Raw genomic sequence first — 27,764 nt, forward strand, 5'->3', positions numbered from 1 at the left:
ATTTTGGGCCCAAGATTTTTTAGAAAATCACTCCAAATGTATTTAAAACATTTTGCAAAACTCTGCTCTCTCATTTGTCATTTGATGTTTGAAAAGTACCATAAGCATGCAAGAGTATTCTCAAATATAATAGGCAAATAAGAATAAAATAAATGTTGAAAATAAAGGTATATGCCAGTAATTAAAATACAAAAATTGCACAATTTCTGATAGAGATTCTAATGAAAAACACAGGGTTTTTCCCCCAACAGTAGAAGTTCCAGGATACTGGAAAGCTTTAAAAAACAAAAAGTAAGATTTAATTTTATGCCATAAAATTCAAAATGAAGAAAGAAAAGGATTCTTTGTTAATCTGTATTCTCTTCAGAGGGACAACACATCAAATCAAATTTTTAACTTTCAGGCTTTCGGTCCCTCTTTAAAATTTGCTGTCAACAGAAGCCAGGAAACATGAAGAGGAGCAGCAATATTAATCCTGGGTCTGTCTCCTCTCTGAACTGACTACAGAAGCCCTTAATTCTTATGTTAGATTGGGATAAAAATAGAGATATGGAAATCAAATCCACCACAATGATATTCTGACACATTACCTAATTTCTGAACATTTTTAAATTTAATAACCCATCATCTTTACTCTGTAACAGTTTTGAGAAGTTTTAGATTTCTAGGCAATGCCTTTCATCATCTAAACATTTCCCTTTGAACTGTTTTATCAGAGTGGGTGTGAACAAACAAGCACAAGTATCAGGACTCCTTCCTTTGTGTGTTTTCCCAGAAAAAGACAGGGTGGGATCCCATTACTACACCCAAGGAAAGTGGACACTCTCAGGGCATGAACTGCAAAATGTTATCACCACAGCAGGCCTCACTTTACACTGCATTGGCAATTTTCTTCTTTGCAGGGGAAAAAAAAAGAGTAATAAACAGTCACAAGACAGACTTCAGCGTAACAATTATACTATTTAATTTGATAAGAGACTGCAAACAAAACAGACTATACACATATTTTCTGTCTAAAGTAACTCTTCATTTTCCATATATAAGTACTAATAAATATGAGCTTTACTAGACTTGTGGGCCACAGAACTTGCTTGACTCATTGTCGTCCCCTTGAGCTTTGCCCCAGGGGCTGTGTACTTTAAAACTTCATCTCCTTTTTTTATTTTTTAGCAATTCCCTTCTTAAGTTTTATTTTTTAGTCATTAAATTACCTTAAATGTTTGCTTTCCCTTGATACTTTCCCTCCTGATCTCCAAGCATTGGCAAGATAACTTTCAGCTGAAATCAAGAGACATAAACCACTGCTATGCAAATCCTGTGCCCTATTGCAACCTCAAAAACTGAAAAACCTTTTAGATCCGTAATGCTGCCTTCACACTCACCTTCACTAGTAATTTTCATAGACTCACAGGACGGTTTGTGTTGGAGAGGACTTCTGAAGATGATCCAATCCAACCCCTGTGCTTAGGCAGGGACACCTTCCACTAGCCCAGGCTGCTCTGAGCCCCATCCAGCCTGGCTTTGAACACTTCTAGGATGGGGCAGCCACAGCTTCTCTGGTCAAACTGTGCCAGGTCCACAACACCTTCACACTAAAGAATTTCATTCCTACATGCTTCTTTTAGTTTGAAACCCTTGCCTCTTGTCCTTTCAATAGCTAAGGCTGTGGTAAAACACAAAAAGTAAATGTCTCTATATAAAATACATTATTCCAAAATGTTTTTAGAATATGAAGAATGTAAAGTTCTTAAAAAATAGTCTAATTAAAGCTGTGGTATACAAAAAGGTCAACCAAGATCTAAACTTACTGCAGGTGGTACTCCTGTCTTCACAGCAGCTTCATGGTTAGAAAATTGACAATCTTAGTACATCTTTTATGAAGTCTCACTGCAATTCCACACACACATCCAGAATGCTGCTCAACTACTCTCTGAACCATGATCCCAGATCCCCTTGAAGCAAAGTTAATACTTTGGTCACAGCAGTAGTTAAGTTTTAATTAAATTTTGGTTATGAATGTTATTTTCAGAATAAAACAAGCTGTCAGACATGTCCTGTGTGCTCACCTACAGAAACACAGGGAATCTGCAGTTCATGAGCTCCTTGGAAGGTAAGTTACATCCTGATCACTGTTCCATACCTGTTTTCCTTTTATTTTGCCTAATTGCTTTTGGAACTTGTTTGTTCATTAAGCCATAAACACCACAGCAGCTCTGCATGGCAATGACATGTACTGTGAAAGGAAATGCCACTGTCACTGTAGATCTGCTGCCTGGTAATTTCATTGAGAGTCTCTGAGCTTCTAGCTGTGGAGAAGCAACCCCTCAGACTCTACATTCTGGAATGTCTTTCAAAAAGAAGCAGCCCACAGTAGATTTTTGTCTCTCTATGTCGAATTCATATGGTAACAACCACATTTTCTGCCTTGGTACGCCAAGGAAAGTGGCAAAATGAGGATAGGACCCTGCACCAGTAAAGCTGAAACATTTCCTTCTCTCTAACTTCCTACAACGAAGGGCACAGAAGATGCACGTGCCAGTCCCCCAGCCCCGGTTGGGTGTGCATGATACTGCTCACAAATGCTGACAGAAGCTGTCTTGGGCAGGATAACGCTGAGCAGGGCTGCGTGGCCACCGGCAGAGCACTGGCTATCAGCAGCTCACAGGGCTTTCCTCCAAGGGCTGGGTGTCCCTGCTGCATTGCTTCCTCAAAAAACACAACATACTTTATTCCTCTGAAATCCACTAAAAACTTCTTCACCTGTGCAGGTTTGTCAGCAAGCTGGAAGTACTCCACAAATCATTAGAGACACAAATGCATAGGTCAAATAAGGAATGAAACATAAAAGTACTATCAAAATTTTGTTTTGAGACTGTGGCATAATTGAACATCAACACCAAATTGCTTCTACAAGCTCTAGGAGAAATGTGAGACGATGGCATGAGAGGTAAGAGGACAAAAGGTCAAAGAAAGTAACAATTTTTTTTGTTCTCAGATTAACTTGACAATTTCTCACTTATACACTCCCCATCATATCAAATGTAATTGTGTTTCAAGGCAAATCAAAAAAAGCATAATAGCTGAGAGATTTGATTTTGCTCCTTAAATAGAAAGCTTAAACATTGTTGTGGAAAATTAATGCTTCTCCTACACTGTAGTTCCTTTATTTTTAATACTCTTGTAAGTTAAAACCATACTTGTAAATTTTCCCTTCCCCAACAGAACAGAAATTGAATACAATATTTATAGCAGAACATCTTATTTCTACAGAAAGTGTTTCAGCTCATTGAAAACAACTCAGCAACTCTGTTACAGGCATAGGGAGCAGGCTGTTTTGTCCTAAGCTATTCGTTATCAGTGGAGTCCAGGACTGAACCAACAAGTAATGTAAAAGCAGTAAGAACAGAGAGCGAAACCTGTGACTCAAAGATAAATGCCAGTCTAGGTTTATCTGAGAAACAATGAAATGAAGCTAGTGAGGAGCAGCTTTTAAGTCAGCTTTTCTCTCAGCGTGGAATTAACACTGGTAATGTTTCTGTTCTGTGAGTGACCAAACAACTGCCTCCTGGAAGCACGAGTGTGGCAGTCACGGCGGCATCCCAGGTCCCTCACAGCGAGCATCTTGAGGACTGGCTTCAGGTTAGTGAGTGACATCAGCCCACCCTTGAGTGGAGGAAAACAGGAGCAGGACTTCTGTGCAGACACTTAGGAAAGGGAATATGAGTAAGGTGGGATACAGTGGTGCTTTCTCAGGACATTCTTCCAGCTGCTGGCAACGCAGCTCTGAGGAACTCCGTGAGACAAATTTGGTGCATCTGTGCAACATCTGCAGACTTATGCCATGAATTCACCCAGGTGCTTTCCAAACACAAAAAAAATTCAAGCCCTAACAGGACGCGCCAGGTGTCTGAAGAGCTCCATGAGCTGAACGCTCCCCAACGTGCTGTGAAAGGCTTCCTCATCCCCTCTGTTTGGTAGCTGCCCCTTCCCAGTTTCACCTGGTGTTCCCTCACGGAGCCGGGGAATCCTCGCTCACCCTCCCCTGCCTCCCGCTCCGGCGGCGAGCAGCGCGTCTGGGCAGGCAGCGAGAGATCCCTGCTCACACACCCCTGGAAACCGGGAGCTTCTGAGGCTCCAGCGGAGCGAACCCCACCTGCCTCCCGCATCCCACCTGCCTCGCTCCGGGAGGCAGCCCTGGAGGGGACAGGAGGTGGGAAGCCAAGGCGCTTTTCCCTGGCACAGCAGCGGCCGGCCAGCAAATCCCGTGCGGCGCATTCCAGGGAAAGCGCCGGGCGTGCGGCGCTGCCCGGACAGCGCAGGGGCGGCGGGAAGGGTCGCAGAGCTGTTCCAGGTACTGGCTGGGGCCGCGCACGAAGCCCCTCACAAACCGGGGCTGCTCCAGCGGGTGCCCGCGATGCAGCGAAACGCCGGCGTGCCGGGACCCCGCTCTCACCCAGGGCTTGTCCGAGGGCTCCCCAAGCCCCCCGACCGCCGCCCTGCCCCTCGCAGCCCCTACCTCCTGCTCGCCCGCCGGGGTGTCCCTCGCAGCCCCCGCCATGGCACCGCGGACATCCCACCGTGCGACACCTGCGCGCCCGGGGCGGGGCGGCGGAGCCGAGGGACAGCGGGCGGTGTCCTCGCCGCCCTCTGCCAGCGCCCTGCAGCGGCGAAGGCGCCGGCGCTGCCCTCACGGCCCGGGACGGGGATCCCCCACACGCCGCGCCCCCACACGCCGCGCCCTCGGTCCCTCCCCGGCCTCTCCGCGGGGAGAGGAGCGGGGCAGCTCCCGGCGGGCACAGCTCCACAGCGTGCGGGGCTCAAGGAGCGGGCACGGGGGTGGAGGGGCCCGGGGGTGTTTTCATCCGGCCCCTCTGCCCCCTGAAGGGATGCGCGGTTTGCCGCCGTGCAGGGACAGCAGCGCTGTCATCACACAACAGCCGCCCTTGAGCCGGGACAGCTGCGGGGACAGCGGCTGCTAATTCTGCCCTTAGGGTGGTGAGAGACGGCCAGGGGCTGCCCCGGGAGGCGGTGGAGGCACCGGGCCCGGAGCTGTTCAAGGAAAGACTGGATGCGGCACTCGGTGCCATGGTCCGGTTGCAAGGTGGTGATCGGCCCCAAGTCGGACGCGATGATCTCAGAGGTCTTTTGCAACCTCATTGATTCTGTGATTCTGCTGCCCCCGAGCCAACGCTCTTATCTAGGATACACGAGTTCACCACCACCCTGCCCCTGGGAAAGTGCTCTTGCACGCATGCCCTGCATCAGAGGAAATACAAATTGCATTTTGAAGTACGAATCCTTTCAACAGTGAGGTAGCCTAAGACAAGAGGGTTTAACGAAGCCAACAGGACTTGTGACCTGCTTGGCCTGGGGAGATGATGACGAATCAATCTCTAGACCCAGGCTTTTTGGTGTGACTGATTCAAAGGGCTCTGCTCCTGACACGGGCACCTGGTGGGTACTGGGCAGGCACTGCAAACCATGCCATGAAGTACTGACATTAAAATCCTGTGCAGCCTCGTTTGGTAAGGATAATTGCAGCATATTTGCAAAATTCTGAACAAGGCATTAAAGAATTTTCTAAAAACCAGACCTTTAACAAAAACCTGAGATTGTGGCCTTAACACAGCTTATTGAAAACTCTCTGAAGGGGGTCTCTAGAGGCTGATGCCAGATGAGGTTCAAAAAAAGATACAGATTGTATTTAGCTTGGTACAGGCCAAGGTATGCATCTAATATTAAAATTCAACCTTTAGGTTGTTTTGTCTTTACACACTGTCTTCATAACACATTAAACACTTTCTTCCTGCATTTGCATGTTTCTTCAAAAAGGGAAAACTACAGAAAACATTTCCTTTCGTTGTTCTTCTTTTAGCTGTTTCAGTTTTGCTGTAAAATATCTTCAGGCACAGACTTTACTCAAAATAGCAAAGGCTTGTGAAGAAACAATGAATAACTGATGGCATGTGTGTGTTTCACAAGTTCCAGCACTGATCAAGCCAGTTATGCTGTTTGACCAATGCACAATTGCTGTCTACAGACACTACAGGCAGCTAAAGAAAAACCAATTAGATTTAGGAAAGTCTTCTATTCATTCCAAAGATTTTCTCCAAATTAGGAAATAAGTTATTCAATCACAGTTCGTTGCCTTTATTTAAAGGCACTTTCTAATCTAGCATGGGATCAATGCAGCCAGCATCACTTCAGACTTTTCAAAGATTTTCTCTCATTTTGTAATTAAGACCATGACACTTTTAAACTGCAAATGCACACTCAAGTACACCAAAGCTGCAGTCAGACAGCTGGTTTTAGTAAAGCACCTAACTGGCCAATCTCTTAAAATGCTGGTAGCAGACATGAATCAATGCTGAAATATAAAACTTACTGCTCGTCCAATGGACAGCAAGCAAAATTTACCCACTTCAGAATTTTGCACTCCCCAATTCAATTTCAAGCTTACACTATTTATTTCTTCAAATTTTTGTGCTGCAAATGCATGAATAGTAGTACACTGTTACTTTCAACATTTCATGCACCTTTTAGATAGAACAACTGAACTCACAATCAACCACATGTGCTTTTCTGATACTAGGTTTTATATTAAGACAAATTTGAAAGCACTGATTAATAAAATTCCCTGTTCAGGAAGCCCTGGGTACTGAGGATTGGAGCTGTGTCTGTAGGTGGTTTGTCTTTTCAATTTTACTAATGTATTTGTCTGCACATATATTTTTGTTTTCCATATGGGAGTCGGTGCAAAAGCAAAGAAAACTTAATTGTACCACTTGCTACATAAACCTGAATGGCACAGTAGCACAGCAAGTTTATAGCACTGGAAAGTGTTTAAAGGCATAGTTTCCAGAGATTTGTTTTCTGAGGACACTAAATAGGTATTTGCCCAGTTGACTTTCATTCCCAACACACCATGAAAGATGCTGAAGCAAACCAGTTTTACATCCCTGGGAATGAAGGAGAGTACATCCCTAGTCTGAAGTCTCACTACTTTTTAGACTACAAGTTGCTCCAATGAAGTAATTTTCTATTTAGAACAAAACCAGGAAAACCCAAACCCAACTTTCACACAAAAGAAGTACAACCCCAACAACCATCCTTTGGCAGAGGTAGCAGAGAGGAGTCAGGACTTGCTGAAGATCCTGGGATGTGTCTTACCTGGAGATTTTAGTTCCATTCACAAACCCGCAGGCTTAGTAAGCACAATACAAAATATTAAGTCTTTCTGTTGTTTTCTCTTTTAGCAAAACACAGAATAGTTGCCTACAAACTTTATGCCTCAAGTACATGAACAGCAAAATAAAATATTTGGATGGAAATGGGGCAAAATGGAGAGAAAAACATCAGTTTTCAAGTAAGGATTTTCAACAGCTTTGAAACTTGATCACATGCATTTAGTGTCTCCATCAGCAGAGCAGTTCAGGACAGAGGCAGATAAACAGTACAAAAACAACTGTGTTCCTCTTTACTACTACTCCTGCTTGGTCATAGCCAAAAAAACTGAAGTTTCTGTGTGACAAAGCTACAAGTGGGTCCCTATGCCAATGAGCTAGGTAGTTTAACATCACCTGACCTGCAAGACACCCATAGCAGCCCAAAAGAAGAAGAAATCACTTCAACCATTGATAAGAACAATTCCTTCAGAGCTTACTTTGAGGCACTTCATATGCAGTATGCACCAAACTATCTCGTTTGTATCTTCTCACACATGCACCTACCACCATGTGAAGACTTGACAAAACATTATTACACTGCAGATCTTGTGACAAAAGTTACAACCTGAAGATTTTCAAGGTAGAGTTCATTTGTGAGCTTGCTTGCAGTATAGGTTGTCAAAGAGTTACTGTGAGAAGAATGCAAACTGCAGCAGTTTACACTACAATGTAAGTGAAATGTTTCACTTTAGTCCAAAGTGCAAAAATAAATACTATTTTTCCTTAAAAGGTGCTATCAGTAGTTAAGTCTCAGAGAACTGTTCCACCTAGACCCACTTATTAAATACTAAGAAGCTTTTTACCTAAGGAAATTCTAAGGATGATCTGCTGTACAGCTACCTCTGCTACATTATACAGCCAGGCTCTGACCACCCAATTCAGCTGAAAATACCTCTATTATAGCAGATGACAGCACAGCACCCATTCTGCTCTCTAAGAGCACAGTGCATGAGGATGTGAGGGCATCCACATATTGCTGGTTACATTTTTGGTTTTGCCTAGTTCACCCTGCAGATAATTTTTGGTCAGTTATAAAGCTAATTTGATCTTGTACTATTGACAGCATTTTTTTGCTCATTCTTGAGTTGTCCATTAGGTGTAGCAGCACTTTTGTAGTCATTGTCAGGTGCTTTTATCACTAAGAGTCTGAAAGGTTCAGTTGTTTTCTGAAGTCTCTGAACAACAACGGCGTTTTGCAACTTTGCTTCCTCAAGTGTGAGTGTCTCATCCTGCAGCTCTCGAAAAGGCAGGGAGGTCGTCAGCGTGAAGGGAACACTTCCCTCAGATCCTTGATACTTTGTTATGAAGTCTCTGACATGGCTGATTCTGGGAAGAGAGTAAGAAAAGCTCAGCGTTAGAGTTTCAGCACGGCAATCCCCACACACGTGTATAACACACACAGCCACCACGGGACAGGAATGAAACACCACTGCACGGGATGCCTGACAGCACAGAACTGGAGCAATACAGATGAGGTGGTATCCTGAAATGCCTGATCCACTTGGCAGGCAAGGACCAGGGTCTGCGTGCCCTGAGTAGTCCCAAGGGGACAAGCATGAGTATCTTATTCTGAGCGCTCAAATGCACCATTGTGGCTCAGATGGTAGTTACACAAACCTACCATTTCCTAACCAGCTGGTGGAGCTCTTACCTGAGGGTTCTGTAGCCAAGAGCTAGAATAAAGATGCCTCCAGTGTGTGGTTCATGTAGCAGAACCATAATAAAAATAAAGAAAAAGGGGTTGCAAGAACTATTTGGACAGCTGACACATTGACTAGGTCTAAATATAGTCCCATCCTCCCAAAGCAGGGGCATGGTGAATTCACTACAGATTCAATCTGTGTGTGAGGAGCCTTGCAACAACTGAGCAAGACAGAAATTTTACTGTGGAAAAATCAGGATCGACTCAATTAGAAAATTAAGATGAGAAGATACATCTGTATGAATAAAACTAACAGAGTGTCAATGTCCATTCTCCAGTCCTGAGGCCAGCTGGCAGACTGGCTGCTGGCAAATTCCTAAATTCATCCTTCCTCTCCCCTATGCACTGGGTCTCCCATGAGGTTTACTGTCTCCTGGGAATGGTCCAGGACCTGAGCTAACAGCTGAACCATGGATGGTTAGGGATTGACTGAGGAAGTGCTGGCTGGCTTGGGGCAATGCCATCCTGACATTTCAGCAGCACAGATGCCCAGGAGTTTTCATGCCTTAGCCACACTCACCAGAACAGACACAGCCAGCAAAACAAAAACTGATTCCTGTGCACACAGACCTCAACACAGAGACACTGCTTGGTCTTGTAAGTCAAGAGCCTAAAAAACCTCAGGCAGGACAAGATTTTTTTGGTTGGACATTTACAGGTGTCTACATGCATTATATCAAATTTCATTGGGTTCTAAGAGCAACTGAGGCAATTAGCCACCATCTCTCTGCTTCTGAGTGAGTAAGTTCCTTCCCAGGCTCCATACCTGATGCTCCAAGGTGACACAAACACAGTAAGAGCTGTCACAGTAAGGGGACACAACTCAACCCAGGACACAGCTCTGTCTGCTATTCCTACAGCTCTGCTCTCCTAACTGCTGCACTCTCATGTCTCAATTCCCCACACTGCAACACTACAATGCTTCCTGTGCTTCTGCTCCCATTTTCACCAGTAATCAACTCATACCTAAGGCAGCAGTTACTGTGGCACCTACACAATCTAACTGCAAAAAGCTAGAAGTCATCAATTAACCCAGACACTGGATAATATGCTACATATGTGCTACATGCTATTAATCTATACCTTAGTTAACAAATAACTGTCTTGTGCACTGAAAGGAGTGCTGTGTATGCAATCATCACTCTTAAGGAAATGCACTCTAAAAGGATTTCCCTCTGGTTCTTATCAGGTTATACACAAGTACTGTGTCCAGCACAAACGTGCTGGTCTTGTGGCAAGAGGCTATGTTATGATAGCATATTTATTGCACAGTACTTCAGAAAGAGCATTACACCAGTAAAGCTGTTTTTCTGCTTATCTCAGATGTTTTTTTCTGTCTCAAAAGTACTTAGCAACTGTTCAAATGGTTATTTACTATGAAGACAAAAAGCTTCTAAATATACTTAAGTGTGTGGGACATGGAATAATTGAGATATGAAGCCTTTCAATGAAGTATTGATAATTAAAATAGTAATTTACCCTTCAACAGTACATCACAACAGTGTTTCAGTTCATATATCAGGCCACTAACAGTAATAAATTAGTACAAGTCAAAAAAAACATGACAGTCATTAACCTTCAGCAGCTGAGCTTTCCTTCTGACCAGCCACAGACACACAGAGTTTATCTTGACAGCAGCCTGGCTTGTATTAAATCTGTGATACCTTTAAACTGCTTCACAGAGAAGCACAGGCAACACATCCTTTCCACATGACAAGGCTGTATAGTACTTCAGTAATTTCTCAAATTCAGATTTGAGAAAGGTCTCTAAAGACAGTAGCTCTACAATTTAATGGTAAAGTGTTAATCCCACTTTCTCAAAGCTCCTGCACACGTGCTGCACTGACACCTTCTGACACTATCTTCATTTCTAAGCCTCTTTGGGAACCCTAGATTTTATTAATTAAGAATTAAACACACTGTGTGCATTCTACTCTGTCCATGTTGACATGCAGGGGATGAACCTCCCTGCCCAGTGCACCAACTCCAGCTCTCCCCAAAGGTTTCTCTGGCTTAACTCTAAGTCCCTTTTCCCAGCCCTCACATGTGGTGCTGTCCATGCCCAATGACCAGCAGGTTTTTTATTAAGCCATTTGTTCCAATGTGTGAGATCTATCATGTTAAAAGCTATTTCTTCTAGTAATGAGCAATATGTACACCTTAACTTTCACTAACCTAAAAAGAATTCCTACAGTTTCCTCAGATTTTCCTTTACACTCAGTTATGAGCTGACTTTTAAGAGTTCACATTTCTCTTCTGCTCTCTTGTCAGCTAAAAGGGTTCTCAAAATTTCAAAGGTTTTCCAAAGGCAACTGAAGAGCACTCCAATGCTAAGTGAACTGAGGAGGTAGATTAGTCATAAAAATTAAAGACTTAAATGTACAGGCATTAAGACATATAGTTCAGATGCAAATATATATGACAGTGGTTAAATAAATCCTACCTGTGAGAAACATTGAATTTCTGAATTATCCTTTCCCCATCAGCTAACCAGATCTGGACATTGGTGATAGGCTCCAAATCATTCAAGGGTACTAAAGGCAGATGTTTTTTATCATCAGGTCCTGGATGATCATCTCTCACTTTAGAGATTATCTTTGGAGTAGCACTGAAAAGAAAAGTCACATGAGGTTATGGCTTCTGTGTTCACATGCAAGCTCAAACTTCCCCCAGACCTCTGCATCTGGAGCTTTCTGCCCCACAGCAGAGTGTGCTGATGACTTTTTATTTTAACAAATATAAGAACATAAACATAAATATCAGCTTTTCTTTCTTTCTCTCTCATTTTTTTTCCTACACATATGCCATTATTTTCCCTTACAGACTAAAACATGCTAGAAATTTCAGTTTGCTTGTGTTTAACATTTTTTATAAGATGGAAAGGAGCTTTAAATATCATAGGATTAAATATGAATATACAAGAGACAAAACTGTCTGAGGATTCTTCATGCATTTTTGTACTCTAATCACACAGGTGAAATTTAAAGGGGGTTGAGCATTGAATTTGCATACTCAAAGTTAATTTTCAGTGTAATGTGATTACAGTAATTCAATTTAACTGAATGTTGTTAGCCTTGATTTAGACTCCAGCATCATCTATCTCAGCTTAGAAGAATTACTCATCTATCAGAAAAATTGACTTAATGTGAAAAATCCAGACTGAGGCACACAGGAGTTGGATTTTTTTTACTAAGGCATTTTCAGCAGCTGACCAAACCACAGGGGCAAAGATTAATAAAATGACTTAACAGAATACATCAACCTCAGTCCCAGTGCGTAGTCTTAAAATATAAACAAAAAAACTGCTGGCAAAAAATTTTATGCTGAAGAAATGCCTAGAGCTTAGTGCTTCTTTCATGACTAAGCTTGTTCAGCATGCACAGTTTAAGTTCTTACTGGGCCTGATCCAATGGGCACATTCTCAGTTCCCATGAGTATAACCAGATGTTTGCTTGCAGAACAATAGCAGTGATTTAAGGAGTTACCATTTCTCCTCTGAGCTCAGCTGTGGTCAGACTACATGAACACTACATGGCAGTTTGCAGAAAACCTCTTTGCACAGAAAATTGGTGAGTTACAGTTTCTTGAGAGAAAAGTAGGTAACTGATGTCCACAGAGTAACAATTGTAGCTATAATACATGCCTGCTTTGCAGACAAACCCCCTTCTTATGTTCTTACACCTGTATTAGTTTATTCATAAGGCAGAAAAGTCACAGATAATTATCATTAGCTAAAGACTTAATATGTTCGGGCTAATAAAACTGGAGCCTTAAGTGCAAGTTTAGCCAGAGCTATTTCAGAAACTTTTATTGCCCATTTAAGTCCTGCCCCAACTACTAGGATATCAACCAGCAGAGGCACTTTTTTGTATCTTCCACAGAAACTCAGCAAAAAGAATGAGAATCAAGAAATCTCATCTTCAAGTGAGCAATAAGATGTTCACTGTGACTGGAAACAGGTAAGAGGTACAGAACTTTCTGCATTACACAGAAATCAGCTGGGGCACAAGGACTTGGCACCAATAAATTACAAGAGGCACATCTGTAAAATATTCTGGGATTATAGTACAGGTGATGTACTAGCATCCACCTGCCTCACTATCTCACAAACAGCTTCTGTTCATACTTGACCTCAATATGAAATAAAACTTAATTGCTTTCCAGATCAGAAATAAAAGCTTGAGCACCAGCAGAGAATGTTAAACAGTCTTGCAAGCAGAGAAAAAAATAAATTAAATTACAAGTCATACTTCAGAGCAGCAGTGCCCAGCTCTTGCTGCCTCCCTGTTTATGTGCTGGCTCACACACTGCAGAACTCACGTGAGTGTCCTGCCTCCAGGACAGCAAAGGGGCTCAGCTGCAGTGTCTGCCTCAGGCTGGGCTGGGCTACATCGGTCACAGCTGTAGCAAAAAACAACTGCCTTGCATGGACACAGATTTTGGTGTCATTCCCAAACCAACCTCCCTCACAGGCACATCTCCATATGCAGCAGGCACTGGAGGTGATTCTTTCAATAGCAGGTGTGTGTGAGACTGAAGCCAGCACGTAATGAAGCTTTAAGAGAAAGTTAGAACATCTGTATTCACCAAGATTTAAAGCACTTCTAGACATAAAAACTTCTCTTGCAGAACTGACAGATAAAGCCATCTAGTGGTGGGAGCTTTGACTAAAGCCAATACCCAAGAATCTAAGTCTTATTAACCTGAGATTGAAGCACTATAACGCCTTTTAAGGCTTATTCCTTTTGTAAGATTATCAACAGAAGATGTGAACTAGAGATCAAAGAGACATAAGAGCACCCTGTCAATTTTCTGGCAAGAAAAAGCCCAGCAGTTAGGTGTCATGCCTTACCCTGACTGATGGTTAGGCAGCTTGACACACAATGCTTTAGCCTAATGAGGCTACAGAGCAAGCTTGCTTTGCTACAAGGGATTTCAGTCAATAGTTTAATTAACATGTTTCTGAGGCTGTCTCAAAGATGCATAGATTAGCTCAATAGAAAAGTGTGGTTGCAAATCTAATCATAATCCTAAACTATGAAATTCAGCTGGATAATGACAGATAAAACAGAGTATATTCATTAGTTACAAAGGTTCATAAGGCACACTGGAAAATTTTGATACGTCTTACTTATTTCTCCTGTAGACAAAAAGGCAGAGGATCAAGCTTGTTTGAGCTACATCAACAGATATATTATTTCCAGATCCCCCAACAAAAGTTTTGAGAACTAGTCAATAGACCAATTTAAAATGCTTCATCCACTATGAAATCCCTCCACCTGGGAACACTTGAAAAAAATATACAATATTAATTTTATAAGTTTATTTGCTAAGCAGAAGTTTAGCTAGGCTATAAGCTAAAGTAAACTCTTCAGTCATTTGTCTCCCTCATTTCTGACTAATTACACAAATGCAACTGTAGAAAAGGAGTTCTATAGCTTAAAACTTGTTCCAGGTCTCAGCCAGCTCTGTTTCTGCCCCACAAAGCTTTTCTGCTGCAAGTGTTGTGTATTCATGCAATGGACATTTATTAACAGCAGAAAGTGAGCACTACCTTTTGGAGCGGGAACACTTATGGCTGGTGGTTCCAACATCAGCACTAATATTTACTTGTTTTTAAGGAAAAGGCTTTGATAGCACAGCACAGAATAGACAAGGAAGAGTAGAAAAAAATAAAAAATGCTGAGCAAGTTGTAGAATGTCTCAGTGCACAAAACCAGTGAACCGAAATTCACAGATTAGCATGTTCCTGAAACCTAACTTGCCTACTGGGAAGCAAGATCATTACTTGCTGTAGGCATGGCAGAGCACAACAAGTGACTGAACAACCTAGCATTTAGCACTGGTTACCAGCAGAACCCCAGCACACTGAAGATCTTTTTGGTTTTTTTTTATGAATGGCTCTAACTTGTAGATAAAATAAGGTTAAGTTCTTGATCCCTGTTTGCTCAGGATTTCCATGCCATCAAAAGCAAGTCCTGCAGCATCTCACCTATCTGTCAAGAGAAGGTGTTCCTCATTGTATTTACTCAGGCATGGAGCAACTGAATGGACTGTACAACAGAAACAGATGAAACTCATAAAACAGATACTTGCATCTCTGAGTCAGCCTGGAACCAGTCACCCTTTACCTTCATCAATCTTTTGCTCTGCACATTATCTTCTTCCCCTGCCTCAGCTGTTCCTGCCCAGCTCAGGCTTTCCCTCAGCACAAGATCTGGGCCTTAGCAGCCAAACCCCTCCCAATTAATTGAAACAAGCTGTTCACCTCAGGCTGCAGCACAGCTTAGACTCCAGCCTGCAGGTCACTCAGCAGTGCCACCTGGTCACTGAACATGTCCTGGTCCCTAGGCCAAAGCCTGCTTCTACAGGCACACAAGTCTTGCATGACAGGGATATGTCAACCAGATAATGTGGCTGGAGTAAGCAAAAGTCACAGGGATCAAATAAATGAACTCCTGGCATGTTGCCCTACAACAGCCTTCCAAAATACAATAGTTGTTTGGTTGTAAATCAAGTCCAGTTTTAGCATTGGCATGAGTGGCTGACACGCTCCAACTACAAAAAATACACGGATCACTGTAGAATGCTAAAATGCCTTACTGCAATACATGCATGATTAATTACTGAACAATTTTAAGAGAATGCAAAATAGCCTCTTACTTCTTCAGTTCTCTTTATGGGATTGTCATACTCCCCCCTCTTCTCAAACAATTGCTAGTACAGCTTAAAATGAGAGTCTTTTCTCTAAAAATCACAGAATAGAAGAGTGACAGCACTTCAGCTGGAAACAATTCTGTTAATATTGAGACCTTGAACAAAGAAAGCCAAGAGCTTCCTGGCTGTATCAACACAGCAATACATCCAGTGGATTGTGGGAGCCAATTATCCCCCAAACTTCATGGAGAGACACCAAGATGCCTGCAGGATGGAGCACTCACACTGTCAGCAGATGCTGGAGGAGAGCAGCTTGTTCAGCCTGTGGAAGAGATGGTGGTTGTAGTGGGGCACATAAAAGCAGCCTGCAGGGTCAGCAGGAGGGGGTGATGCTCATTATGGTGGACAGAAATTCCAATGAGAGGCATTCAGACTGGATATAAGGAAAACATTCTTTCCCACAGGGACAGTACAGTACTCAAGAAGGCTGCACAGCCTCTGCTCTTATGGGATTTCAAGACCCAATTGGATAAAAGCCTAAGTAACCTCATCTGTCTCCACAGATGACCCTACTTTGAGCAGGAGCTTAGACTAGAAAACTCCAGAGATTGCTTGCAACCTGAATTTTGATCCTTCACCATAGGTATAGTTCCCTTCAGCTACTCAATCATAGATCACATCAGCCTACTCACCTTCCTAATCTGTAACCATGTCCAGAAAAGGGATGAAACATTGGCTTTTTCGATGACAAATACACCTTATTCTTTTTATCTTCCACTTTCACTTCTACCTCCTCCTTATCAAAAACTTTTTGCAGTTCAAAAGGCAGTTCCCTTAAGAAAAGAAAAAAAAAAGTCAAAAAAAGAGTATTATATTGTTTTCAGTATACAAAATAGACCAATGATTAATACCTGTTCAACATTTGGCCCTTCAAGTATGATGCTTTTAAAAAACAACTTCACAAGTATTTACTAAGAGCTAGGTTAAGTGCATAGCATACAAATAACTTCAAGTTCCTGAACAGCAAATTAACTAGAAAGTATATAATTAAAAAAAAACCTATGATGCAAATTGTTGAATGATGTTCAAATTTACTCAGCAGTTACCACTCCAAACACATCGTGTGCAGGAAGTTCAGTGTTGCCAAACACTGCTGCAAAGGGTTCAATTATTTTATCTCCATAGGAAAAAAAAAAGAAAAAGGCTTTTAAAGAGGAAGAATTGAGTTTAGACACAATGTATTTAATGACAAACACAGATATCAGCTTCTAAAAATTAAATCATCACTAACAGCTTCCCTCTTTAGTGCAGTAACATCACCTTGGTAATGCTTTAATTGCATGAAGCAGAATACAACAATGCCTTTGTCTCTGAGCTCTGAGGCAGACAGTACAATTTTGGGTGGTGGGGCTCAGCTGGCACAGGGGCTGTACTAAACACTTCACCACCATCAATGATTATGCAGAAATCATCTCATAATTAGCATCTTCACAGGCAAACAGTGAAGATGGCAAATAAAAAGTGGCAAACTTTTGATGAATGCACACAAAGGGCTTTAAACAGTGCAGTTAATTGCTATTACAACTAACAGGTGACAGACACACAGGAGAAACAGTGTAAAATTAGTATTTTTGGTGCCCTAGCAAAATATGGAAAAGAAAAATATAATGACTTAGTAATTTCACATGCTTGATAAGGAGGTATTAAATTACATAATCCAAAAAAGAATATTCTCCTCTCCATTTGTATGGGGTGAGGAAACAGACTACAAATTAAAAGCTCAAAATAACACTGGTTAGTATGGTCAAACTCCTTTTTCAAAACAACAATTGCAAACAGTAGCAAAAATCAGGACAGCATGTAAACTTTTAATACAGGGAAAAATGTAAGATGGCTATTAACACAGGTATTTGTGCAAGGTTGCTAGATATACACAACAGCAAGTTTGCACTTGGAAAAATGTCAGAAATTTAAGACTGATCAAGAGTTGCTTGATGCTACACAGAACATCTGTGCCCATTTAAGGCTTTTCATCAACAAAAAGAAAACAAAGAAGACCATAAAACCAGAAATGCTCAACCCCTTGTGCATTGAGTTCATTAGTCAAAATACCATTTGATCTGTAGCTCTTATTGGACACTGATTTATTCTTTATTTCATCGTGCACCTGCTGTGCCCCCTGCCAACACTGGCTTTTATCTATTCATCAGCAACTGTACAACTACTGCCACTGAGAGCTGTGTTAAACCTGTTGATGTTCCAACAGCCATTAGCACTGCAGGAACGAGACTGGCAGGGCCTGTGCTCCTACAGGGACACTGCAGTGCAGCAAAGCCACGTAAAAAATTTAGAGCATAAGCTAAGTGCTACCCAAAGCACATTAACTCAGGCTGGTTAAGAACACAAAACTCACTTACCCCTTTTTAATGGACTCCAAGAATTGCTGGTTTGCAACATCAGCATAGCCCCGAAGTTCGCCGTCATTTACCGTAAACCCATTTTTCCAAAGTTTAATGATTACATCAACCTACAGAGTAAGAACAATTCTCATTATAACACTGATGAAAAAGAAGCTTGGTATACACACATACCCTGTGATTATAAATCATCCACTTCATGGACTAAAAATACTGAGAGCAGGCTTACTGTAATCTGCCTTGGCCCCATGCCAACAGGCACAGCAACTGCAAGGGGTAAGTGACATTTCCAAGTATCTTGTGTCAATCAGGGTTATAAACAAACCTTCCCCCGATCATTTTGGCTTCCTAGATCAAGAACACTCCTTCAATTCAGCAGAGAAGAAAAAAAAAAAGAGTTGGACTATCCCAGCCAGCTGCAACTCTTCAAGAGCTAATTTGAGAGCATACATGTCTGGTGTTGGAACACCAAGTGCCAGAATAGTCCAGCTGGGGATTTATTAGGGTAAAGCCTTGTTCCAATCATTCAGGAGGATTTTCTCAAAGTAAAGGCATTGAGATGATGCATGCAGAAGCCTTTCACTCAGGAAATGAAGCAAGTATCAGAAAATTTGCTTTCAGACAATCATATACTTATGTTAGCCTGGAATTCATGGGTGTATTCAAAACCTTGGTGGTTAGGGGAATGAAAAAATAAATTCTCAGTAATTCCTTAACTTTGCCAGAAATCATCCACTACTCCAACTTGTAGCCATTGCAATGTTTGCTGAAATCTCTCCAACTGTAAGATGGATATTTGAAATTATATTTTCATATTAATGCACCATGCCATTTAAGGCAGCATTTGGTTATCGAGGTCTGATCCCTGCAATAACATTGTCTTGGCAGATACTTGGCCACAGATGAGGCCACAAATACACAATTCACCTCAGCTGAAAATTAGTTTGAATGAGGCTTGATAGCACCTGACAAGTTTGTGGGGTTTTTTTTTTTTTCCCCAGTTTGACTTGTTAGGTGATTGCTACATAAATAAACAGCAAGTGCAAACTGCTGAATAGAATTCCTTGTCTTTCCATTGGGTGATCTGTCAAAAGAAGTAGACAGCACTCAGCAAGATTATATTCCATCAAAAACTCTTGTGTCTCATGGCACCAATGCATATGGAAAGAGTTCTAATTTTGGGAAGGCTCCTCTACAGTGAGCCAGAATGCAAATTTAACACGGACTAATTATTCCACACCAACTTCCCATTTAAGCATTGACAAAACCAATGCCATGGAACACTATTTCAGGACTGCAATTTAAGATATTGCTCCTGACATTTCATTTCTTCCAGGGTCAATTAAGGATCTACGAACATAATTTCTAGCAATGCCCACTCCAAATTTCTTCTTGTCATCTTTGTTCTACATGGCCTTTTCTCCCTCCCCTTACCAGTCACTGATGAGTAACAGAAAAACACAAAAAGGACAGAATCACTGAGATACAAACCCACACTGAACATCCCACTACAACCATAATTATATGAATAAGACCAAATGAAAAATATTTGGGCTATGCCTCTGCATAAAAAGGCTGCAGCTCCTTAAATAACTTCTTATGTAACAGTACTTGTCATTCCTTGAACTCCTGCTCACCTCGCTCTCCTTCCTAATAAATCATAAGTGCACTACCAATGCCAGCATCAGTTCTAGAATGACTCTAAACCGACTACAAAGCAGTGAGAGCCAAAAGCCCAGCAGCAAAGGCCTGGCTGCCTGGGAGATGGGAGGCTGCTCCTGTAGCTTTCTGAATTCTGTGTGCATTTTTTTACTGATGTGCTGGAAAAGGCTGCTGGACTTCCAGTATCTGTTTTCCAGAATAGTCCTGGAGTTCTGTTATAACAAACATAACTATTTTGTTCTTCACTGCCTACCTGGTTCTTGACTGTAGTTGGGGGCACACACATAGCACCAACCTTCTGAGCTTCTTCAAAAAGGTTATCTACAAAGTAGTCACAGTTTTGTTCTGTACCATTCACAATCTGATCATCAGTTCCTGATTTACACACCCTGCAGAACAAAGACAGAAGCAAAAATGACTCCTCAGAGGACATATTAGAAGACAAGTAGGTACCTCAGAATCTCAGTACCAAGAAGTATAGAAGGCACATTCCCCTACACCCAGCTTACTCAGTTTATTGAGTACAAAACATCAGGTCAACTTTGCATTGCGCCTTTTCTATAAACTTCTTACCAATTTCTAACTGCTACAATTTGCACTTCAAAAGCACAAGCTAAAGAACACCATCAAAAAGATGAACTAATCTATGCAAAGCTTCTAAACTTGGTATCAGAGCCAGGAATGCAAGTTAAATTATTCACACTTCTAACCATCATACACCTAGCTGCACACCAATGAAAGGCTTTCCTTAAAGCATTCTGTTATATGGTTCCTTTGCTGTAAGTTTAAAAAAAAATACAAGAAAATTGTCCTAGGATTTACTCATCAACCCCAACTTGAACTTCCCTGGTCCTAGTACCATCCCAGAACCACCATTATTGTTTTGGAGTGTGCATTAGGGAAACTCAAGTAATTCAACACCACTGGAGCACACTGAAAAAATACAATGGAAGTCTTCACACTGCGGATGGAGACTGCCAGGGTATTAAAAAAGATGCATCAACCACATCTTTTGATAGAACATTGTATATGTGACAGCTGTTTATTAGATTTTCACCAATCAAAATGCAGAAATATGCAACTGAATGATTATCTCAGTATAGGTTCTTTGCATAGTAAGAAGATTATGCAGCTTTTTGTAAACATTGCAGGAGTTACTCCTATGGGAGATTCAGAAAAGTATATTTTAAGCAATTCAGAAAATAAAAATCCCAGCTCTTGAAAAATTATCCAATTTTCCACAAAACTCTGCACTGAATTCAAGAGCAGCAATACTTACTGGAATGCTAATTAGATACATTTGCATAAAATTGAATTGTTTGCAATGCACCTATGCAACACTAAGAATCCCTGGAGATTAACATCTTGAACAAAAGAAAACCTCAATAACTTTAAAGAAGAAATTTCAAAAGTATGCTGTCCGCGTTTTAGTTTTGTAATAGAACAAAAGAAACTTGAAGCATCAATGTAAGTATTCACTATGCTTTACCTCAGAAACAGAACTGGAAAAGCAAACACCTCCACATCAGATGCAGAGCTGCACAGTGAGTTAGCAATTTGAAAGGCTGCCTTACTATTTAAAATTAAAATATGTACACAGCTTCTTGCATCTCGGAAACATTTCAGGTATATGAAAAATCTTTCAGCAAAACAACAGGATTTTTTTTTAACTTTCCGTATATGTGGAACAGATGAATACGGTAAAAATACTGTGGTTTAGAATTTAACACAAAGTCTGAAAAAGTAATGACAGGACACACAAACAGCAGTGGGAAAGGAAGACAAAGAATGGGGAGAACCTACCATTCTTTCTTTACAGTTTTGATATTGTCCATGTCTTTCATTCTGGTGCTTCCCCTAATTACAAAAAGAAAATGGTTTAAAACTCAACGAAAACAAAATGCCTATCACACTTTGCCTCCTTTTGCAGCTGAAGCACTCTTTATATTTTTTCCTGTGTTGATAATACATTTAACCAGAAACCTCAACCTTGCCCCCCACCAAGTCTCCAGATGGTTCTTTGTTTTCCTGCAGTTTCTAATTTAATGACACATGAACCACACATCTGTTCCAGACGTTCAGGAGCAAGGTTACTTTTTCATAAATGTACAAAATACATTTCACAATAACACCAGTGTGATGTGAAAATACATGCCCATACTTCTGTAAAGGGAGGAAAAAAAAAATCACAATCCTTTCCTGATGGCATGGTTTAAACTCCTCTGATTTTACACAGCATTATGAGATGGTTGCAGAAAAACTGCACTGCCACTGCAGGCATTTGAGTGACCTTCACCTTAACTGTGCATTACTTAAAGGAGCAAGATTTGTCAGGTTACCCTGCCTACCTTACCTCAAGACATTGTTGCAGCAACTCAGAAACTGTGAATTATCATTTCTGGCCCAGTGTCAGCTGGCATGAAAATCCTGGATTTGTAAGTACTAAATATGATACAGAATTAGTCTGCTGAGTCAAAAGAAATGAAGAATCCCACACTGATCTCATTACAGTCACTTTTAAACGCTCTGAAGAAAGTTACAGTAAGTCACTTAAAGCCAGAAACTCCCAAAAACACCCTTAAAAATAAAATCACTCTAAAATTGGAAAAACCCACAGGAAAACAGAAATTTTCATTTGCAACTGCATTCAGAGAGTTATCCCTGACAACCACTGGTTACACAGATGATGGTCTGCTCCTGGCAGTTCAGGACTAAGTTATGACATTGTGTGTGGCTTTTACAGAGCATCAAACCAAGCAGTGACAGCCATCACACTCCTGAACAAAGCAGTATGCACAACACCACTAATATGAATTTTACGTGATTTTGAGATCTAATTTAACAAGATGTGGAGTTTAGGGAAAAACAATATCCACTGCAGCACAAATAAAAAAAAATTAAAAAACAAAAAACCCCATCACATGCAGCACTAATTCATGCTCCTTGGTACTTGAATACTGGTATTCTTTCAACTTGAAACTTAAAATCCATGTGAGATACATTCTGTAGAAAAATATATAATCCTTAAAAAAAAAACCCTACAACAGTCAACATTAAATTTACCTGGCGCTGTTGTGTATTAAGTCAAAACTTATTATGCACACCTCTGACATGTCACACAAGATATGGTCTTTTTTCCCCCCCACAAATGTTCTGCCAGAGCCCTACATCTATCAGGCAAGCCTGTGCTGGTACATGATGTTATATTCATATCTGTTTGTTGCTCTTGGAACTCTGTACTGCACTTGGGAAAAAAAAAGACCTCTCAGTATCAAGTGAGCAGAGTGAAACTGGAATGATGAAAAAGTGTAATTTTTTCAAACTTCTCTGAAATTCAGTTTTAGCACTCTAGCATGTAGGGTTTTTTTGTGTTTAGCCCAAAGTAATTCTTTGTGGTTTGTGTTAATGTGCTTATCTTCTAATCTTTCACTGCAGTAGGCTACTCCCCAAAGCAACAAGAGCCACCTCCTGCCATCTGCTTTTGTTGATCCTCTGTGACTTGTCATCAGAGCTGTTAAAAAGCAACAGACACAATGAAGCAGCTCTTCAAATTAGCTCTTTGGCTACATTAGGCTGGCCTCAAATGTGCATGAATAGTATTCAAAACTGGTCAGCTGTGAAAGCTGCTGTTCCTTCTAAAGTACAACAGCAATTACACTTCGAAGAAATGTTTGTGTTAATCTCTCTAGGTGAAGAATCATCTTATACAGCGTATTGATGTTTATTATAGCCAAAAGCTGTTAGAACATAGCCATCAGAATGCACTGCAAGCACTTTAGCTCAGCATGTCAACCCAGCCAGCACAAACCACCTCCTCCCACCAACTTCTGACAGACATCCCTAGCTGCTGTTTAAAATGTTAAGAATTTTGGTACGTAATTTTTGCGTCAGTGGCAAAAAGTACCTCAGAACCGAACTACCTCCTCCGGAAACTAAATTTAAAACAGAGGAAGAAGCTGCAAATGCCAGCAGCTCACCATAGCTACATTTATGAATTGGGGTTAGGATACTCCTTACCACTCCCACACAGCCCTAGAGGTTTCCAGCCTCATGAGAATGAGCCACTGACCCAGCAGTGGCCTTTCACAGCCAGGGTTTCCAAATAGGCAGCCCTCAATAAGCATGTTTTTTCTGGCAAATAATTTTATGGTCAATACTTTTGAGCCCACATTTCCAGTTATTTTAACACAAGAGAAACAAACCAGAAACTATCTGTGAGGATTTCCTCGCTGTGAAGGGCAGAAATAGCCACAGAAGCACATGTAGCCCCTCCCCTGAAAGCCTGCTAACCCCTTACTAACTTTGGCAGAACAAATTCTCCAGTTGAGAGCTGCACAGCACAGCCTGTCCCTGCACAGCACAGAAATTACAGCTGAAAATTGCACTGTACTGTGCCACAGAGAGATGGGAGGCTACAGAGAAATGGCAAGTACAAATTAACAGTGAGATGAGCATCAAACCTAATGGCCTGAACGTGACTGATGTGCTCAGGTACAAACCACAGCATTCACGCTTCCTCTCCAGCTGGCTAAAGGAGCTGTGCACTCAGAAAGAAACCTGTCCCCAACCTTGATGTCCAGGTGTTAGAAAGATACATTACTTGTCTGTAGAATTGCCTTGTTAAGGTTTAGGACTTGACATGCTTCAACAATCTCAGATGTAAAGGGGAGGCTAAACAAAGCTTGGGAAGAAGGATATACCACTGATGGTGGACACAAAGAATGCACAATTTACAGGCCACAGGGACACTGGGCAGAACTTCCATGATAAGGAAGAAACTAATAAAGCCAGCTCAGCAACTGTGCTGAAATCACTTCCAAGTGGGTAAAAGGTAATTCCAGCAGGGGAAAATCGTGAGGAGCAACTTACAGAACACCAACTCAAGAAAACCATCTACCTAAAAGAAGAGAAAGACCGAGCACGCAGCCTAGCATGAGAAGCAAGGGAATAATTAAACCAATAAAGACAGAATACTCACTAATAAGAGAACTATGCAAACTTGTAGCCAGTGAACATTAGCGTCTGTGTTTGTTAACATGTATAAAGAGTGAGAAGTTTTGATAGTCGTGCTGGCTTTGTGGATTTACCACCCAGCCCTTCTTTCTGCTCAGAACCGCAAATAAATCAAGTACTTCGCCTCTGTGTGTGGATTAGCCTCATGCACAGCAGGTCAAAGAACCTATTTTGGGACAACCCCGCGGCTGCGACACCTGAACTCACCCGCACCCCGAGAGCCAGGCCGGGCACAGGCTCCGCGCCTCCCGCCGCTGCCAAACCAGCCCGCCAGAAGGTATTTTTAGGCGATGAGGCAACACCACGGTACCGACGCGGAGGCGGAACGCCCAGGGAGCCCCGGGAGGGGCCAGGCCGGGCCCCCCGAGGGTCGCTCCTGCTGCGGGACGCGGCCGACTCGGAGCAGGGCGAAGCCGCAGGGCGGAGGCAGCGGGGAGGCTCAGCCCGCCCGCCCCGGGACGGCCGCGGGCAAAGTCCGAGCGCCGGCAGGAGCCGAGGGAGCGCCGGCTCTGCGGAACGCGCTGCCCCTGCCCAGCCTGTCCCCGCAGAGAACTCACCCGCCCGTCCCGCAGCGCCCAGCCCGGCACCGACCGACCGCCCGCCGCGAACTCCTCGGTGTCCCGCCTTGAGCGGCGCAGGCGCGGCGGCGCCGGGCGGGGCGGGCAGAGCTCCGCCCCGGTACCGCGGGGGGAGCAAGGGGTGTCCGTGAGGATCCGCACCCGCTGCGCCGGGGGAAACGCGGCTTCCCCGGGGATTGCCCTGCGCTGCATTGTCCTGTCCTGTCCTCCGGGGAGGGGCGAGGGCTGGGGCGCTTGCGGCTCGGCGCGGGCCGCCTTTACGAGCCCGAACCCCCGCGCCGCTGCGGCGCTGCCCAGGCAGGACCTGGCACAGCAGAGATAAACATCCCTGCCCAGCCTGAGACTGCGAAGGCAGCTCTGTCCCGACTGCGGAACAAAGGACAGTCTGCGTGTCCCTCTGTCAGTCCGCAGCATCTACAACAGTGGGGAGTGGTGCCTGTGTTTGGGCACCTGCCCGGCCCCGGCGGGAGCAGCCGCACGCCGAGCCCTCCGGAGAGCGGCAAGGGCTCATTGTGCGGCGAGCGCTAATTACGGGCGAGTGCTGCCACATGTGAAAAGGAGCTCAGCCGAGGCCTCGCACCGAGCACAAAAGAGCGGCGCGCTGTCTGGGAAGCAGAGCTCCCGAGGGTGAAGCAAACGGGAAGATGGGATGGGATCCTCGGGGAGGGAAGGAGGACTGAGCCGAGTTCGCTGCGCTGTGTTGGGCCTTGGAGAAGCCGCTCTCTGCGGGACGAGGAGGTCCCGTGGTGGTGCCGGGAGCTTTGCAAGTATCCAAGGCCAACACCGCGGAAAAGCTGCCAGCCCCTAGAAACACACACCGAGCAGTGAACGCATCCCTTGCACCTGCAGGCTGTTCAATAAGGGTTGGGTTTTTTTCCCCTCCAATGATTAGCGATGCACTGTAAAACATTTAGAATTAACCCAAACTGAACAGCCACAACTATCTAATTCACACTAATTAATCCACCGCGAATTTACAAGTGCGATCAAAGGTAAATGTAAAAGCAGAGGTAATACTTCATTGAGTGTCGTCTTCACGTGGGACACGTTTCTGCAATCCCTTAATCACAACAATTAAAAGCACATTGTTCAGAAATATTAAAATAAGATGCTTAGTCTTAAAGTTCAGTGATGGGTGAGTAACAGAAGTAAAACCTGACACTTGACAGCTATAATTTCTTTCTCTTTATAATGCACGTCACAATGCACTGATCCTTTTGAAGGCAGTTTGGATTAATTGCTAAGTTTTAACTGGATGAGATCTAATTAGAGCTCCTACTTATGAATCTTCAGGGAAGATAGTAAGAAATTTGCCTTTTGTTTCGGTTAAAATACTTGGAGTCTTATATTTCAAAACACGGACTGCAGAGATTCTATTCTCCCTGGTTTTGTTTAATGTTTGAAATACTTTGACATTTTAGAATAGAAGGTACTTCTTTGTTACAAGTGTTACTGATTCTATTAAACAGGTTTTATATATTTAGAACTTAAACCACAGATATCATGACTGTAGAAAAGTCAAGGAATTTACAAAACCCTAACTTCAGACGTCAGAAAGTTGTTTTGCAGTGCTGGACTGTTTTAAATTTTATTTCAATATTTTAAGTACACTATCTCCATTTCATTAAACACACAAGTTCATTAATATGCTTAACCCTTTCCTGAGGGCACTTTCAGCAACAATTTGACAGACCCAAAGGTAAGCATAGAAGGAGGTGAGGTTGGACTTACCTGGTGTAATGGTGCAGGTGTCCTGGCTGCAATCACTTACTGATTTAGAAGATTAGGTCTATTACTGGAAATCAGAGTACAGCTGGAGACATGCTGACCTACTACAATAGGAATCAGTGTCCTAGTGAATTTGGTTTCTTAAAAGCTCTTCTAAGTAGTGCTGTCCTCCCTTAGGAGTCAAACTGTTGACAAAGCATAGGAGTAACAAAAATCTTCAAAAAGATCCGCAACTCTTATATAATGTAAAAATATTTTCTTTAAAGCTGGAAATTTTCAAGTTAGAGTGTTGTTACAATCAAGACATCACTAAAATCCTTTTAGACTCTGTGCATTTAATACAGCTTATTCTCTGGCAGTACACTAGATGAACAGAAGCAAATGGTCCTTTTCTTACCGTGTGGTGAATAGAAGAAAACAGCCCAGGCTGTGTCTGCTGAAAAACCTCTAACAGGGTATTCATGAGATGAATACAAGCATCTCATGCCCCTTTGTCAGGAGAGATCAGATGCAGTGGCGTGGAAGACAGTGACAACCCCCAGACTTGTTTTATAATGTAGGAGTGAATCTCGGTGTTGACAAAGTAAAGCAGGGTTTTAGCTGTCACTGCCAGACCTGTCAAGGTCACAGAAGAACCAGCACACACATGGCATCTAAAAACAAGCAGAAATTAATTTTGAAGGGATATTTTTAAACCTTATATTTAACAAGGTTAGACTATGCCAGAGGACACTGTCAGCTACCTATAATTAAACATCAGCCGTATTGATTGACCTTAACT

At 42.5% G+C, this 27,764-nt stretch overlaps 2 protein-coding genes across 7 annotated transcripts in view; both read right to left on the minus strand.

Moving 5' to 3' along the window:
• Window positions 1-4,613, minus strand: part of MFSD2B (MFSD2 lysolipid transporter B, sphingolipid) — a 39,236-nt gene extending 34,623 nt beyond the window's left edge. For 2 of the 3 annotated variants that reach the window (XM_064411784.1, XM_064411782.1), the window contains exon 1: window positions 4,517-4,613. In XM_064411784.1, the coding sequence (XP_064267854.1) occupies window positions 4,517-4,558 (42 nt within the window). In that variant the 5' untranslated portion in view covers window positions 4,559-4,613. Of the gene's footprint in view, window positions 1-1,382; window positions 4,333-4,516 lie in introns of those variants that run through there. The other variant, XM_064411783.1, reaches the window with a different exon arrangement.
• A 1,830-nt stretch (window positions 4,614-6,443) lies between these two features.
• UBXN2A (UBX domain protein 2A) lies at window positions 6,444-27,140 on the minus strand. Of its 4 annotated transcripts, XM_064411789.1 has the most exons (8): window positions 25,235-25,273; window positions 22,018-22,106; window positions 21,468-21,521; window positions 19,918-20,053; window positions 18,003-18,112; window positions 16,278-16,418; window positions 11,372-11,536; window positions 6,444-8,552 (listed from the first exon to the last, which is right to left on the minus strand). In XM_064411789.1, the coding sequence occupies exons 3-8, from the start codon at window positions 21,506-21,508 to the stop codon at window positions 8,264-8,266; spliced, it is 882 nt and encodes a 293-aa protein (XP_064267859.1). In that variant the 5' UTR covers window positions 21,509-21,521; window positions 22,018-22,106; window positions 25,235-25,273; the 3' UTR covers window positions 6,444-8,263. The 4 variants fall into 4 exon arrangements, with proteins under 4 accessions (XP_064267859.1, XP_064267862.1, XP_064267860.1 ...); XM_064411792.1 differs by lacking the exons at window positions 22,018-22,106; window positions 25,235-25,273 and adding an exon at window positions 26,987-27,140; XM_064411790.1 differs by lacking the exon at window positions 22,018-22,106 and having other exon boundaries at window positions 25,235-25,321.
• Between the last annotated feature and the right edge of the window lie 624 nt (window positions 27,141-27,764).

The sequence above is a fragment of the Passer domesticus genome, chromosome 3, assembly GCF_036417665.1.
Source record: "Passer domesticus isolate bPasDom1 chromosome 3, bPasDom1.hap1, whole genome shotgun sequence".
NCBI classification, from domain to species: Eukaryota; Metazoa; Chordata; class Aves; order Passeriformes; family Passeridae; genus Passer; species Passer domesticus.

Excerpts from the sequence above, each read along its gene's own strand:
- UBXN2A (XM_064411792.1), bottom strand. The coding sequence starts at position 21,508 with ATGAAAGACATGGACAATATCAAAACTGTAAAGAAAGAATG. Across the intron at positions 18,113-19,917 it reads CAACTACAGTCAAGAACCAG|GTTGATGTAATCATTAAACT; the intron begins GTAGGCAGTGAA and ends CTTACTCTGTAG. Across the intron at positions 8,553-11,371 it reads AAATTCAATGTTTCTCACAG|AATCAGCCATGTCAGAGACT; the intron begins GTAGGATTTATT and ends CTCTCTTCCCAG.